This window comes from Sorex araneus, chromosome X (assembly GCF_027595985.1).
Source record: "Sorex araneus isolate mSorAra2 chromosome X, mSorAra2.pri, whole genome shotgun sequence".
NCBI classification, from domain to species: Eukaryota; Metazoa; Chordata; class Mammalia; order Eulipotyphla; family Soricidae; genus Sorex; species Sorex araneus.
The window spans coordinates 220591883-220610382 of record NC_073313.1 but is presented as its reverse complement, the minus strand read 5'-3'; the positions used below and the strand labels follow the sequence as shown (position 1 = coordinate 220610382).

The 18500-nt window shown below is 33.2% G+C and overlaps 1 protein-coding gene across 1 annotated transcript in view; it reads left to right on the top strand.

Annotated features, from left to right (window-relative positions):
* Positions 1-14339, top strand: part of CALCRL (calcitonin receptor like receptor) — a 97783-nt gene extending 83444 nt beyond the window's left edge. The window contains exons 11-16 of the mRNA XM_004601213.2: positions 1850-2003; positions 3386-3446; positions 3531-3597; positions 6788-7006; positions 7162-7203; positions 11130-14339. Coding sequence (XP_004601270.1) covers positions 1850-2003; positions 3386-3446; positions 3531-3597; positions 6788-7006; positions 7162-7203; positions 11130-11345 — 759 coding nt within the window. The 3' untranslated portion in view covers positions 11346-14339. The remainder of the gene's footprint in view (positions 1-1849; positions 2004-3385; positions 3447-3530; positions 3598-6787; positions 7007-7161; positions 7204-11129) is intronic.
* The last annotated feature ends 4161 nt before the right edge of the window (positions 14340-18500 follow it).

Here is an 18500-nt window from a genome sequence, read left to right as displayed (position 1 = left end):
AATAATACCAGTGTATAAAAATGCCTATTAAAGCATGCTTAAAGACATTTTAATTTTTTCATATTTATTTATTGGGGGCACTCTCTGCAGTGCTCAGGGATTGCTCCTGGCTCTGCACTCAGGGATTACTGCTTGGGGATCTCAGAGGATTATATGTGGTGCAGAGGATGGAACCAGGGTTAGGTGCATGCAAGGCATTTGCTCTACCCCCTGTGCTGTCTCTCCTGCCCCATTTTAATTTTGTTTAAATATTAATATTTCAAATTAAATCAGGTATTAAAAGCCAAAGTAGATATACTTATATAATAATAGACAAAAATTTTAAGTTGAGATTTGTCATTTCTTGATACTACAACAGGATAACTCACTTTTATATTTGAGAGAAGTGTCCTATTGCGTAGATAATAACAGTGTTATTTAAAATGTGGTTCCCTGATTTTAACTACATTCTACAAAATGTAGTTAATGAGTAGGTTGGTTTTATAAATATTGTCAGTCAAACAGCTGAACAATATAGTAGTGAAAGCAAAATTTGAACTATAAGACTTGTGTTTCAAATGTTTTAATTAAAATATAAATTATAAAAATTAACTTTTCTAGTACTGAATTTTAATCTATAAAAATATGACTAGTGATAATTTATGTATCACAAACATATTTTTATTGCTTGTTTGCTTGGGGGCTACAGCCAACTAACCTCTGCTCAGGATTTACTCCTGGTTCTACACTCAGAAGTCACTCTTGGTGGGTTCAGGGAACCATATGATATACTGGGGATCAAACCCAGGTTGATCGCATGCAAGACAAACCCTCTAGCTACTATACTATATCTCCAGTCTCTCTTGAAAACATTTTAAAAGAAATAAAATGATAAATTAAAATATTTAAATTAAATTATATTCAAATAGTATTTTACTATAAAATAACAGTATTTTTAAATCTACTTCATTTACATTTATGTGTGTAAATAATACAAACTGTGATAATTTCTACTTTTGTTATAAGTAGAAATATAGGATAATTTCTACTTAGTTATTTATGGAGTTACAGATTAGAAATTATGATTGGTGTATTTCCAGGAGAGGTTTAAATTCCCTATATTAAGAGAGGAAACTGTACATCTTCCTCCTTTGTGTGTGTGTTTTTTTAGTCCTATATATACCTCTCCTTCTTTCAGTTTCTGTGAGAGTAGAGAAGAGAAAGTAGTTACTCTGGAAAAGAGGAAGGAAATCCATAACTCTAATTTTTACCTTCATGAAACTGTGTTTGAATAAGATAAAACATGTTTTTATTAGATTATTATTTAGTATGGATTTCTACTTTAGCATTTAGTATTCAAGACTTTCCAAGTATTAGGTATTCTTAATAAATATTTTTTAAAACTATTAAGATAATTTTTTAGATTTTTTTTCTTGAAAATAGAATTCCATAGTCAGCATTAATGGAGTAATAAAAATAGTTTTTAATAGATAAAATGTCAGTGCTATGTGAAAGATTTGCACTTAGAGTTACACAATAACTCAACTTGCTGGAAAAAATTATGCCTACTAAACTGGAGCAGATTTAAAATTTACACATTTCTTCAGCAGAATATCACTATAAGTACTTGGAGTCTATTGAGACAAATATTTTTTAATTAATAATTTGTGACTGCAAACTTGAGAGGCATCATCTGATGAGGGTGAAGAGTTACATTTTACAAATCAGCATTAATAGTAAGAATATGTATAGAGAGAATATACATGTTTTTCTATTAGATTAAAATATTTAATATTTTAATTTTTAAATTGTTCCTTCAAATATAGATTTATAGGCCAATGACTATGGTTGTCATTTCTTTTCATCACAGGTTAGTTGTAAAATATCACAGTTCATTCATCTTTACCTGATGGGCTGTAACTACTTTTGGATGCTTTGTGAAGGCATTTATCTGCACACACTCATTGTGGTAGCTGTGTTTGCAGAGAAACAGCACTTGATGTGGTATTACTTTCTTGGTTGGGGTAAGTGTTATTACAGACATCTGGCGATTAATCTTAATAAGAAGCTTTAAAGAAAACAGATTTCCTTTGTAATAGAAAATATGCTTATTATTAATCATTTTAAACAATATCAGATGATTATTCTTTCCTTATTGTGATAATTTAGAATATTTAAACAAAATGCCACTGCCTCATTATCTTAGTAGTCACAGAACAATTAATATTACAATATTTTTTCTGTTGAGTATTCCAGTGTATATCTGGCTGAAAATATAATGACAAAAACAATAGAGTTACAATCATGAAGCTTGCACTAGTAGGAATATCTTTTCCTCATGAACAAAAAAGAATTCATTTTCAATAGCTTTGAAGTTTTATTCTAAAAATGTTTTTTAAAAGTTTACTCTGTATTGTAACAGTGAAAGGATAAGTAAATGAATTAAGGCATTAAAAAAGTTCTATATTTTTCTTGACTTCCTAATATTATGATATTATTCAGAAAATAACTAATAGTGTACTTCTGGCATATTCAAAAATATGCAGAATAATAGAAATATAAAATGCTTTAAATGAGCTAAATAGGATTAATTTCCAAAAATAATTTAGATTATACTTGTTTATTTCTATCTATCTATCTTTATTTCTTTAACAATCCAGTAAGACAACTGTGATAAAGATATGTAAACACACACGTGCATGGTCCTTCCTGTCCCATATAAAGCATTTAAAATCAGTGATTTTGAAATCAAGGCCATAAACGTGATGCTATATATTTTATGTGAGCTGATATTTGTTAAGTAATGAGATATGAAAAAAAGTTGAGACCATTGCGAAAAATGAAGGGGCTTATGCACACACTTGAAAATACAAATGCCTAATAGCCAACACTAATTGTTTGACTATATAGATAATATTTACTCAATAAATGTGATCAGCTATTTTTGTTTTCATAGTATTTATAAATTTCATATTTTATGAGTTATTTTAAATATTTATTTTATCTTTGAAGTATTTTATGTAGAAATCTCAAAACATACAAAGCTTTGGATCCATATATACCCCTTCATTTTTCTCAATGGTCTCAACTTTTTCTCATATCTCATTACCTACCAAATATTATCTCATATAAAATATATTAGCATCATGTTTATGGCCTTGACTTCAAAATAACTGATTTTAAATGCTTTATATGGGGGGAAGGACCATGCACACACTTGAAAATATAAATACCTAATAGCCAACACTAATTGCTTGATTATATAGATAATATTTACTCAATAAATGTAGTTATCAGCTATTTTTGTTTTCATAGTATTTATAAATCTCATATTTTATGAGCTATTTTAAAGTTTCCATCTATTGAGTAAGTTGCAATTTATTTTCTTTTTCTTTGTTATCTATAGGATTTCCACTGATTCCTGCCTGTATACATGCTGTTGCCAGAAGTTTATATTATAATGACAAGTAAGATAACCTTACTTTTTGATTTCTACTGGAACAATGTAAAACAAAAATATTTACTATCATGTCCCTGTTTCTTTCCCTTAGCTGCTGGATCAGTTCTGATACACATCTTCTGTACATTATCCATGGTCCAATTTGTGCTGCTTTATTGGTATGTAATTACAGTTATTTTTTAAATTTCAATTATTTGCTAAATTATCTGGTTATTGGTATCCTTCATGATCCCAGTAGACACTGACTCACAGTATTTGTTCAAAAAGCATTAATGAAATTACTTCTTGAGATATTGGCAGAGAAATCAATTTATAAGAGACCCCAGGGACTAGTAGTGGAAAACTATGAAATGGCTAGACCAAATGAGTGCACAAAGCAATATCGTTGGATTTGGGTGAGTGTTAGGGGCTCACCAATAAGAACTCTGGCCTTAAGAACACAATTTCTGATAAAAAAAAAAAGTGTCTGAAAACAAGGAGGAGGACTAAGAAATATATCAGCCTTTCTCTTCCCCTGCTCTGATCTCTCACTTCCTCCCATTGACAAAGTCAAAGGATAAGGAAGTTTTGGTGATGATGTAGTCCTTGGAAATAAAATCATGTGATGACAGAAAGCAGAATAGACATGGTCAAAGAATGAATTTACTACATGGGATTGACAGACAAGAAAACCTACACACCTATCTTGGTAATAAAGAAACATTCCAGGGGCTGGAGTGATGGCACAGCGGGTAGGGTGTTTGCCTAGCACCTGTCCAACCCAGGTTGGATTCCCAGCATCCCATTTGGTCCCCTGAGCACAGCCAGGAGTAACCCCTGTGCATCACAGGGTGTGACACAAAAAAGCACACGAAAAAAGAAAATTCCAATAAAAAAGACTTTTAAGTTGGAAAATTGGTACTTTACTATTGTTTACTATTATAACAACTATTACCAAACACAAGAATACCAGTTGGACATCTTTAAGAATGTTTGCATAGGAAACAGAAGCCACACTTAGGACTTATTATGCAGATAGGGAGAAATAATTTATTCAAGTTAACATTCTTTCTCTCGGATTGAAGCGATAGCACAGTGGGTAAGGCGAGTTTGCCTTGCACATGGCTGACCCGGGTTCAATTCCTCCGTCCCTCCGTCCCTCTTGGAGAGCCCAGCAAGCTACTGAGATATCCTGCCCACAGGGCAGAGCCTGGCAAGCTGCCTGTAGTGTATTCAATATGCCAAAAACAGTAACAAGTCTCACAATGGAGACATTACTGGTACCCATGAGAGCAAATGGGTGAACAATGGGACAACAGTGCTACAGTGTAACATTCTTTCTTTCATAGAATATTAGAGACCTGAATGCAATTGTGGTCTATCATTCTGCAATTATAGCTACTATTGAAATAAATATGAAAAGAGGGGAGTCATATGTTTTGTAACCAAAATCTGAGACTTCCTAAGCTATAATTTAGAATTTTTTGAAAAATTTTGAACTAAATGTATTTTATTCTATTCTCTAAGTTCCAATGCAGGTATGTTAGAATAGGTTCAAATTATTAATAACTCGAGTGAATTGTTAAGTCAATATTGAAATAGTCTCATAAGTAAGATATAACTTCTAGAGGTACCATAAAAATTAAGTGAAATTTATTCTGTGACGCATTTAGAATAGTGCTACGATTTTAAAAATGCTTTAAAGACCATATGATGTTCTTTCCTGCCTATGATCTATCTGAATTTTCTGAGCATTGGAATCAGAACAAATTACTTACCTTCTCAATCAGTTTTACCTCAGGATAGATGAAACTAAGATACAGTTCATGTGAAATTTTAAATCCTTGCTCTATTTTCTTTTTAAAAAAATAGAAGTATTTGCAGAACAGAGAGGATGAGTTTCTAATTTTATAATTTGAACCAGATGTCATTTTGGAGAAACACTTTGGATTTAGATATGTTCATATAATGGGTTCAAATTGCAGCATTTCTGTTTTTAAAATAGAGATAGCACAGCAAGTAGGGTGTTTGCCTTGCACTCATGCGGCTGACCCGGGTTCGATTCCTCCGTCCCTCTTGGAGAGCCCCGCAAGCTACCAAGAGTATCCCACCTGCAGGGCAGAGCCTGGCAAGTGGAGTATTCAATATGCCAAAAACAGTAACAACAAGTCTCACAATGGAGGTGTTACTGGTGCCCGCTCGAGCAAATCGATGAAATGGGACAACAGTGCAGTGATACAGTTGTGGCATACTGGAATTATAAAAATATTATTATTAATTTATGAACATATAAAAGTGCATTATATTTCCTTTTATGTAGTATTTGTGCTGCTGAAGCAAGAACTATTTTCCTTATGAGCTTTGTAATTTTCATTTAGTCAAAACTTACAACAATGAATGCTGAAGTAAGAATATAATAAGGGTGTACTAACAGCTGTTGACTTTTCCCATTTCATTCTTACACCTGTTGCAAAGACTTATTCTGTTTTGTCATTAGCAGACACATTCCTGTGTCTGTAACCATGTTGCTTTTCATAGATTTGCTTCCAGCAGGATTGTGGCTACTGTATATTTTGAAGCATATGTTCCATTGAGTTATCTAAGAATAGTTGTGTGATAATTTTATGCTCAGATTTTTGATAGCACGTCTTAAGTCAGCAAATCGGTGTTATTTATTGTTTTCTATATTAAGTGAACACATTATTTTTAAGTGGTACTATATTTAATTTAGCACATTTATTTCTATATTAAATGAACACATTTGTTTGAGACATTTTTTTCTGTACCAGTGCTCTAACTCTGGTATTCAAGGAAAGCATGCATTTTACAACTGACTCTCATCCCCAACCCAATTTTAGTGTTTCATAAATTGTGCAAATTTAAATTGTATATTGGCATGTAGCTTTAAATTGTCAAACAAAGCACATGCTAGAAGTCAGAGTGAAAAACAAACAAAAAGGAAAGAGAATATTCTTGTACACAGGAATAATATTTACAAGAATTCATAAAATCAAGGGTCCTTAATGATAGTTGAAAATAATCGCTCTGTATAAGAACTGTGTATTGAAAGTAGGTAAAGGAACAAACATGATAACTTCTCAGTACCTGTATTGTAGGTCTGGGGGAAGCGGAGATTGGTGGAAGGAGAGAAATTGGAGACACTGGTGGTTGGAAATGCACAGTGATGGAGGAATGGGTGTTGGAACAATGTATGACTGAAACCCAGCCATGAACAGCTTTGTAACTGTGTATCTCATGGTGATTCAATTAAAAAAAAAAAGTAAAATTTTTTTTAAAAATCAAGGGTCCTTTAAATCCTCCTTAATATTCAATACAAAATGACATTCATTTGGAATTTTTTTCTTATAGGTGAATCTTTTTTTCCTATTAAATATCGTTCGCGTTCTCATTACCAAGTTAAAAGTTACCCACCAAGCGGAATCCAATCTCTATATGAAGGCTGTAAGAGCTACACTTATCCTAGTGCCATTACTGGGCATTGAGTTTGTGCTGATTCCCTGGCGCCCAGAGGGAAGGATTGCAGAAGAGGTGTATGACTACATCATGCACATCCTAATGCATTATCAGGTAGGTATGCCTGCCTCAATAAGGCGACTTACTAGATTTAGTATTAAGTATACATATATGGCTGTGGTTTTATTTTTTACTCTGAATATGGTAGATTGGTGGTAGTTAATGTATACTTTTCATTTGAAATGAGACATTCTATTCTTCTTTTACAGGGTCTTTTGGTCTCTACAATTTTCTGCTTCTTTAATGGAGAGGTATGGTGATTGACTTTATTCTTTTTCCTATTTTATATATGCAATATAGTTTTTCTAATAAGATGAAATTCCCCAGGAGTAACCATTTCAAATTTTATCTGCATTAGGAAAAAGAATCATAGGATTTTTTTTAAATGAAATTCTTCCCAAGAGCCTGGGTCAGATTGAAAGACAATTCAATCTGGCTTAAAAACATTGCATTCATTAGTGGCATATTCACTGGGTATTTTTATATTAATTTTGAAGTATCTATATCTGGATTTGTGTCCAAGGCACAGTATTAGAAAAATCATAATCTAATAGAACTTGCACACTAATAAAAAGTAGAAAAGGCTGATTTAAATTTCTTTCCTTTGTTCTGTTTGCTTTTGTTTGACCTAATATGATGTTTGGAAACTATGGAGGATACAAGAAAATTTTTTCAAAAGTGAATTCTCCATTATAAAAAGAGGATATTAGTGAGCTAAAAATTTAGGAAAACAGATGGTTCTATTCCAAGATATAGCATTCTTTGTCTTTTAAGATTTTTATCCAAGGCTTTCCTAATTGGAAAATTTCAAACATGTTAGAAATTGATTCCATATAATGCATATAAACCACGCTACAGTTCCATGATATGCACTACATTGATTTCACTTTTTCCTTTTTAATCTATTTGACAAATATTGACCTGTCAGAAGATTTTTACAAGATTCAGAAATGTTTATAAATCCTAAGAGCAAATCAGTCATCTCTGAGACTTAGTAATTGAGAAGCTTAACACAAAGCATCAGGAAAAAACAGATGGAATCAACTGGCATAATTGAATAAGAACCATTACTAGAAGACCATTCAACATTAGCAGCCATGCCTTGAATAAACAAAAATGCTATTTTCTGTTATCATTTTATTTTTTCTCATATATAATATTTCTTTACGACACTTTTGTATTATTATTATTACTATTTTCTTTTATTTTGCTGGGGATCGAACCGAAGTCTACTACATACAAGACTGATGCTTTACCAGTAAGCCACATTCTTAGTCCTAATGCTAGTTTTATGTAAAAATATGCTTTATTTTAAAACATGGGTACTTGGAGCATAGAGATAGTATGGTATGTGAGGCACTTACGTTTCACACAACGTGCCCAGGTTCCATCCATGGCACCACATATGGTCCCCTAACACAGATTGGTGTGGCCCAAAAGCAAACAGACAAACAGCATAAACAAACAAATATACATGTATATATAAATTGGTACATAGAACTGACACAGAATACATTATAGGATAGAAGCTTAGATATAATGGTAGAGTGCTTTGTGTTAGACAAATCGAATATTTATATAGCATTTATAGGTACACTGAAATGATACCTTCATGATTCTTTGCCATACAGAGGACAGGGCAAGTATTTTTCTGAAGTCAAAGAAAGCAGTTACAAAGAGTAAAATATTTGTTCTGATAATCAAATACAATTATAGTGTTTTATTACAAATTTATTGTGAAAACTGAATCAGACAATTCTGTTGTCTATAGAAGATTTTATAATTAAATATAATGACAGTTACAAATACAATGATTAGGAACAAGCACAAAATAGGAAAGATACATCTCTGAATCTGCAGAAACATTATAAAGGACAACTTTTGAATATGCAAAACACAATCGCTAGCAAAATATTTTTTGATAAAGAACTATTGAATAAAGTCCTGGCACAGCATGCCACCTTTAAATTCTAAAGATAACACTTTATTCTGGACTGCAGCATCCTTGGGCAATACTCTGGACCCCCCAAAAGTTTAGTGATTTAGTGTGTACTGTTAATGAAATTAAATAAAAGCATGTTCTTTACACAAGACATACATAAATTAATGTAAGCAAGAGATAAAACACATTTTTAGCAGATTCTTCTACTCCATACTCAGTATTAGATTTTAAATCTTTGATTTGTCGAATCATTCTTTAAAAAAAAATGTACAGGGGCCGGAGCAATAGCACAGCGGGTAGGGCGTTTGCCTTGCATGCGGCCGACCCGGGTTCGATCCCCGGCATCCCATATGGTCCACCAAGCACCGCCAGGAGTAATTCCTGAGTGCAAAGCCAGAAGTAACCTCTGAGCATCGCTGGGTTTGACCCAAAAAGCAAAAAAAAAAAGTACAATTGTGAACTTTAATCATATTAAAACCCAACCTCATTGGCCTTTATATTGAGAAAGATTGACCAAGATTATCTAAACTAATATCTAACTCTCTTGTTGTACTCGATCTGTGTAAGCAAAAGAGACACAGATTTTGAACTTCTGCCATGTACCCTAACTGGGAAAATATTGGCATTGCAAAATTTCAATAATACAAAAATCTTTTAGCCAATTGATTGCCAAACAGTACTGTTCTTCACAGCATTTCCAATATCTGTTCCCTTTTCTTATCTCTTGAGATGAAAACCCTGTTTACTTATGATTCATTTCTCATCTTGAAAAATACTATGATCCCTCCTCTTCTGTTTTTTGCCACTTAGTTTTTCCCCACTCTCATTATTTGAAGATTCAGGCTGCCAAATTCACTTCTCCAGTTCCAACTATGTCATGTCCTTTTGAAGTTCAGGCTTTCTTTCCTACTTGCCTTTCCATTAGATCAAGTAACTAGTCATTAGAGTAGTGTCTGTTCCTTTTATCACATCCTATTTTAATTTTTAGTCAACACATGCCTATTTGCATTTCTCACTGGTTAACTGTGGTTTAACAAAAGCTCAGACCAGATTTTTAAAATCTCATTACTTATCTCCTTAGACAAAAAAAAGTGCACCATTAGCATTAGCTATAAACTTCAGTCATCAGAAGGGCCCTCCCTAGTGATATTTAATCACTGAGAATAGCTGTTTAATAGTGAATAAAAAGATGTATTGCAAAAAATCTGGACCCACATTTTGTAATGATGATTAGGTAGAAGTTAGACACTAAGTTCTATTAAATATCTCAATTGATTTAGATTAAAATGTGGTTTCTTATGGGCATGTAACATTGTAATTTCATATTCTAAACAAGCTTTGTAAAACAGGTCATGTCATTGGGAAATGCAGCCTAGAAGCAGACTACCTCATATCAGTGTACCCTGATCAGACCTCTGGAAATATCCGTGTGAACAAGTTGTAGGTGGTACTTGAAAATTAGTTTTATGCCCATTGGCTCAATACAGAGACAATCACCTATGTTCACTGAATACCAAAAACTTATATAACTTTGGTCTCTAGCCCTCAACAAAAAAAGAGAGGGAAATAAAAGTCAAATTATTTCAGACTGAGAGAGGTCCAATTGCAAAAATGTTGGAGTGCTGGTATTTCTGGACTTTTCAGTGTTCATACCATCTATAAATACCCATGAAATATTTTCCTCTATCCATGGTGATGGGAAGAAAAGGCTCTGGTGGTGTTGAAGCAATGTATGATAAATTGCCTATGGAAACAGTATTGTAAATCACAGTGCCTCAGATCAAATTTAGAAAAATAATCACTTAATGGAAAGTTGTTTCCTGCTGCTTTAAATGATCACTTATAATCTTTGTATCACTCTTTTATTAATTTTGTCTCTTCTCTTATTTTCTTTCATTAATTACCTACTCATTCTTATTAACAAGGCTCTTGGTATGATACCAGTGATGTCCATGAAAACTTGGAGGTGGATTAACAGTTTGATCACAATATAGTAATTTTCTATCATCCATGAAAATAAATAGAAAATCATCCATGGAATTAAAAAGTACTGAGAAATATGACCAATTTCCTAATAAAGGTTTATTCAAACAATATTTTAATTAAAAATTTAACAATACTATTCACTCAGTATTTTCCAAAAATCTTTTATACATAGTTCATTTTATTGTACTATTAAAGACAATAGCTTCTTTTCAATTAATGAATTGCTTTTGTACTTTTTTTTATTTGTAGGTTCAGGCAATTCTCAGAAGAAACTGGAACCAATATAGAATCCAATTTGGAAATAGCTTTTCCCATTCAGATGCACTCCGCAGTGCATCTTATACCGTGTCAACAATCAGTGATGGTACAGGTCATAGTTATGACTTTCCTAGTGAACACTTAAATGGAAAAAGCCTACATGATATAGAAAATGTTGTTTTAAAACCAGAAAATATATATGAATGATAAGGGGGAGTATCTTGTGACACTCCTAACTCAAGGACTTTACTATAAGAAGACTTCAGTATTAGATAAGTTTCTCGAATAATACAAAATAACCTTTCTATGAATTCATTAGTGTATTGATAGACATTTAACAAGAGCTTCATGGGTGGAAGGCATTTCATTCATAATTTTGTCAGTTTCTAAGATGTAAAGAAATGCACCGTGACTGATTCTAAGCCTCCAACTTAGCATCATTGAATGTGGAATTGGGAAAAGACGAACACAACCAGCTTAAATAGGCTAGTATGAGCCAGCTCCAATACAGCACTGCATCATTTCACAAATGCATGAAACTGCAGAAGTTCATATGGAGTAAGGCAAAATTTTTTTCTTTGCCTTAATGGATCTAACAGTGGCCTACTAACTTACAGTAAAAACCAGCTATTAATTGGTCTGTTTTTAAAACCTTTATTCATTGATGAAGATGATTTTTATTTCTGTCCAGAAAGTATTTTAGCCCTCACGTTTCTTTTTTACCTTTTAAAATGGACCGGATTAGATTTAATTATTCTTGTTGGCTTGTACACTTCTTCCCAAGAAAAAGAACCCATAAACATTGCTACTCGGTCCTCATTTACTGAAACTTCATTTATATCTGATGCCTTATCTGTTTTTGAGACCTTTGAATAGTTTCTATTATATGCAATACTATTTTACTAGTTTTAGGGAGACATCTTAGTTGATACTACAAAATGCCATGTCAGCTACTTTCCCATCTTGCTACACAAATGGGAGGAATAGGTTTTCCTGTATCTATAAATAGAAACTTTGTCCTTCCATTTCTACTGTGTAGACAAATAAGCAACTATTTTACATGAAGGAGATCAATGAAGGATTTCTTATTTTTGGGAAGTTTGTAAAAATTGTGAAAAATGAGCTTGTAAATATTTTGCTATTCTGTTATATAGTCTCAAATCAAAAACATGCAATTTAGTTTTTTTAAAAAAAAACAGGAACAAGTACATAAGGTAACAATGTATGCATACTAATATCTGATACTGTGTCTGGGCTGCTTTTATAACAAAATAGAGTCTGGAATTCTATATTTTATAACTATTTTAAAGACAACCAGATGCCAAAATCAGAAGTTCAAGATCTAGAAGAACAGAAATATTATGATATACAATATTTATTTTAAAAAACTCAAGGCCATTATTCATTGAATATGTTAGTTTTGGTAATTGATACCTAAATAATAGGTATGGTAGTCATATTTTTTAATTTTGACGACGAATTTATATTCAAACCTGGAAAACATATGACTCCTACTCTGATTAAGGCAGAAGTCCTCTACAAAAAAGTTTTTTTAATCCCATTATAAATACTACTATACTGACTTTTACCATAGTAAGATATATGACTTTGGAAATGTGCTGGGATATTCTTTAAGAAATACTAGAGAAATGTTTTATAGGTTATACACAGTACATTTATATTTTAATACATCTAAAATATGTGACCATACAAATCAATGAAATATGGATCAATCATTGATGGTCTCAGAACATTCATAAAATAATTACATCAAGATGGAAAAAATCTTACTGATATAATATCAGGACATAAAATGGAATTTTTAGTTTTCTTGATTATTTTTCCATTTAAATTTCTGCAAAACAAAAAAAATCCTTAATTAGTAGAAGTAGATTTGGGAAGTAAAAGTCATTATGTGTATGTGCTTTTAGAGTGTGTCATTTCTGCTTAGAATTCAATAATCTTGTGTCTTAGTCATCATATTTTATTTCCTAAGTTGTCAAAGGACGATGAGTTTAGGAGTCATCTGACATTATCTATGAAATTTATATAAATTATATGAATTAGCATACTTAATGGCCTGGTAAATATATGGATAATTTATAAATTAAATATATAGATTTTATTAAGTTGGTTTCAAATTTATTCATTTTGTAGCAAAAATAAAAAGGAACGCAGGCTGTTCTGGACATTTGATTGTATAAGTTATACAAAAATCCCTTTAAATAAACTCACTTTTTTAGCTATTTATTACTCAAAGACACAGGTTCAAATCCTCTGCTGACACAGTTCACAGACTGTCAAGTCTCAACCATAACTGACAGTAGACAATGTCCTACGACTAGTATGATATGAAAATTATATTGCACTTTTTATGTATGTTTTATTGTGCTTTAATAAGTTTCTCTGTATGGCCAGAATTCATAATTTGCCCTGTCTTTGGGTCTAGACAGTGCATGATTTATCAGTGTTAATTTTGTACCTATATTTTAGGAATACTATTTTCAAATATTAGACTTCTCTGAAGCTGAAGTACTAATTAAATCTTGTTTGTATCTTACTTCTGAAGAAAAAAATAAAATAAATACTTTTAAAAGCAAATTCTTTTATTATCTGAAAACTAAGTTTTAAATTTCTAACTTTAAAATGTAGATGTGTTATTTTTCTTAAAGTGTTTGTTAAAACCATCTTTCAATTAAAAAATGTTATCTGCCCAGTGTTATTTTCTAAAGTGATTTTTCATTGCATCTATTCATCAAGGATCTAATGGAACTTATTGTCTGTTCAAATTTAGTTTGCATCAGTGGTAACTGTTTTTTGATCACTACATTTAAGATGGGAATATATCCGAATTTTAATTTGCTAACAGGAAAAAACATTTCCTTTAAGAGGGAGAGAGGTGCCTGCCATAGAGGCAGCCCTGGGTGGGGGATGACTTGAAGGGTTGGAAGGGAAACTGGGGACACTGATGCTGGGAAATTACACTGGTGGAAGGATGGGTGTTGAAATGTTGTATGATTGAAACACAATCATGAACAATTTTGTAATGCTCTATCTCATGATGATTTGATAAAAATAAATATATCGATATGTAAAATATTTACAGATGTTTTGTGTAAATAAATATATATAATTTAAAAATACATTACTTTTATCTGTAAAGAAAATCCAAAATAATCTGATCAATTAAAATGATTTTGATTTGCCTCCTTATTATCTCTTTCCAGCAATTTTTATAAAAATGTTAGTAATGAGTTAACTCATGTTTACTAGCATGCTAATGAAGTTGATTCTTTAAAGATAATAAACAGAATGAGGGTGCAAAAAATCACAGTAGAAATGATATCTACACCTGTATGTTCATTGCAGCACTGTCCACAATAGCCAGAATCTGGAAACAACCCAAGTGCTTGAGCACAGACTACTGGTTAAAGAAACTTTGGTACATCTACACAATGGAATACGATGCAGCTGTTAGGAAAGACGAAGTCATGAAATTTACTTATAAGTGGATGGTCGTGGAGAGTATCACACTAAGTGAAATAAGTCAGAAAGACAGGGACAAACACAGAATGACTGCACTCACTTATGTAATAAATAACATAATATGAGACTGACACCCAAGGACTATAGATGCAAGGGCCAGGAGGATTGTTCTATAGTTGGAAGCCTGCCTCATGAGCTAGGGGAGAAGGCAGCTTAAATAGAGAAGGGGATCACCAAGTCAATGATAACTGGAGCAATCATTTGGGGTGGGAGATGAGTGATGAAAGTAGAATAAGGACCAAACATGATAGCCTCTCAGTATCTATTTTGCAAACCAGAATGCCCAAAAGTAGAGAGAGAATATGGGGGAAATTGTCTTCCGTAGAGTCAGAGGGAGGAATGGGAAAGGGGGAGGGAGAGATATTGGGGACTTGGTGGTGGACAATGTGCACTGGTGGAGGGGTAGGTGTTTGATCATTGTATGACTGAAACTCAAACACAAGATCTATGTAACTGTATGTCACAGTGATTCAATAAAAATTTTTTGAGAATTTTTCTCATGTTTTGCCAGCCCCCACCATCAGCCGTAAAGTGATTTGTTCCCTGCCAGGAATCAGCGTTCTCTGCCACCTATAAGCTTGTGTGGAATCTAGAGTCAAACACCAGGCCAGTTTTCTTAAGAGGAGAGCTTTGTGGACACTGGATCCATAGAACAGTCAAACTTCCTCAAGGGCCCATATTTTATACCTGATATAGATGTGGAAGGGCTGTGGTTAGTTTATAAGTTGTGATTTCCAAAATGAAGCCCGCATGGGAGCCAGAAAGATGATTCAGTGGGTTGAACAGATGCTGTACAGGCAGGAGGCCTGGGTTCCATTCCCAGAACTTCATGCTGATGCTCCCCCCACCCCAGCACTGCCAGAACACATCCCTCAACAGAGCCAGGACTCTCCCCTGAAAACAAAACACCTAGTGAGAGTTCATACAGCAAAGTACATGGCAAATGTTATTTCACTGATGAGAAAAAAAAAAGTCATCAGACAAATTAGACAAAAGAATTAGACAAATTTAATATATCTTTAATTATAAAATAATACAAGATTTATGTGTAGACCAATGGAATTTTTTTCAATAACCATTAAGTTCGGCTTAATATCACAAAATCTTTATTGTATATATTTATATGTTTTGATTCTACTGCTGGTGCTCAGGGCTTACTCCTGGCTATGGGTGCTGGGGATTCTCCAGCCATTTAAATTCCCTGTCTTAAAACTTCATGGTAAGAAGTCGGGGAGATAGCTCAAATGCATGTTCCAGACTCAGAACTCCTGTACCCTGTGGCCTCCAGAGCACTGCCAGGCTTGTATGACTTAGCCTATTCGTAAGAGATAGTTCTTGGGCAAAGGAGTTTGCTGAATTCACTGGGATTTCAGAAAAACCTCTGCAAATTTTAAAATCCAAATCAATTACAATGTATAAAAATTCTCTTAATATTTGTATAACAAAGAGAAGAAAAGCCCAGAAACATGAAAATGTACAAGGATTCCTTCCTGTTTTAGTATAATAGATTTTACTGTGTTTTTTTTAATGGCAGAGAACAGGGACAGTATTAACCTTTTGAAATATGATATGACTTAAATAAGCACAAGGTGAACAAATTTCAGAGCTTTTGACTGAGTTAATAAGAACCATCATGACGTTACAATTATTCAAAAGAAAATTCAAAATTCTTTACATGCATTAGCAGAGAAGAAATGATGAAATGAATTCACAAACAGATGAAAAGGAGCTTTATTTGAAGGTTGTAATCGATTGCACTCCACTAGACATAAGGAACTTCCAATTTTACAGGATTATTTGTATTAAAATGTCTTTTTCAAGCTGACTTTAGCTTGTTAATGCAGCTCTGTCCTCAAAAGCACAACAAAATAGAGGTAATATGGAAGGTTGTACGAGAAGAATTATGCTCAATCTTCAAATTTGTAACTATTGTATAACTTTTCTCAAGTTTCACTTAAAAGTATAAACAGAAAGAAAGAGGAACTATTCTGTGGATATGAAAGTGATGCTGCAATATTTAGCACTTTTATCATTTACATATTTATTTCTCCTATTCATTCTGCCTATTATCTTTCAGTAGTTATTGTGATTTATTAGTCAAATAGTTTGTTATGCTTTAGGACTTAAATAAATCTAGGAACCAGTGACATTACTCAGTGTTAGAGCACTTGACTGGGATTTGATCCTAGGCGCCGCAAAAGTAAACAAAAATAAAAAATATATAATATTCCACTTTCAAAATAAGAAAACTATATATGTGTGAGATCTAATTTATGATTATAAATTTGAAATATCAGAACAGATACTGTTCTGTATTTACCATCAGTTCTCAAAGTTCACACCATAGTAAAAGTCACTAAGTGATATATTAAAAACTGCACTGAAGGCTTTAGTAATAGAACAGTGGGTAGGGCATTTGCCTTACATGCAGCAGACCTGGGTTTGATCCCTGGTATCCATGAGATCTCCAAGCCAGCTAGGAGTGATCCCTGAGTACAGAGCAAGTAGTGAGCCCTGAGCACTGCTGGGTTTGAGTCCAAAACATAACAAAAAAAATCCTGCCATTGAATTAAAAATATTGAATTAATATTGTCTTAAAGCCAAGATCCTATTGATAGATATTAACATATAGTAAATGAACTTAAATCCACATACTTATCACCTACTGTTTAAAAAATCAAAATAGTAGAAATTTTGAACTAGTAAATGTTTCTTCATAGAGATTTTTTAAACTTAATAATATTTTGCCACTTAACCATACAATTCTGTGTACTGTCTAACAGGCATTTCAAAACTAGAACTTTTGCAATATACATATTTGTTTTAAACCTATGAAAGCTGTAATTCAAACTATACCAATACTTTTTCTTATGTAGCTCATAATAACAGATGTAGAATCTAAATGAGCTTAATCAAATTGGTATCATTGCTGCTAAATGCAAAATGACATTTTCTATGTGTCATTTTGGAAGTTATACCAAAAAGTTTTAAGCATTGACTCAGACAATACCTCCCTTGGATCAAAATTTCTTAGGCAAACTCAAAACTGCTATAAACTTTATGGTGAATAACTCAAAACATTTAACACAGATTTCCTTGTTCAAGAAATAAAACTTTGAAAAGTATAAATAGGATTACTGAAATTTACACCAATCTCATCCAAGACTCACACAGTGCGCATACTATGCCTGTATATGTGTGTCCAACTAGATAGTAAGAGCTACATCTCTGCCCACTTCAGAGATTTTTCACAGACTATATATTTGGCTGCTCTCAAAAAATAAGTTAAGGCTGGAGCAATAGCAGAGCAGGTAGGGTGTTTGCCTTGCACGTGGCCGACCTGGGTTCGATTCCTCCATCCCTCTCAGAAAGCCCAGCAAGCTACCGAGAGTATACTGTCTGCATGGCAGAGCCTGGCAAGCTACCTGTGGCATATTTGATATACCAAAAACAGTAACAACAAGTCTCACAATGGAGATGTTACTGGTGCCTACTTGAGCAAATCGATGAGCAACGGGACGGGACGACAGTGGTCCTTTTTTTAAAAAAGTGTAGTGGGATTTGATAGATAAAAACATTGCCTGAGGAAGAATCCTGGCAGGTGGGCAATGCAACACCGGAGAATGCTCCAGGCCCCAAACCGAGTCGAAAACACCGGGGTGCCCCAGATGGAAGAGGTGCAGTTTCCTGGCCTTTTCCAGATGGAATCCTGGCAACCCTGAGCTTCTACAAACATGGTTCTGGTTTGTGGGGACCAGGACTATTTCTCTGAACCACACGGGGGCAGTGGAACTAGGAAGTTCCATCCCGGCCTCT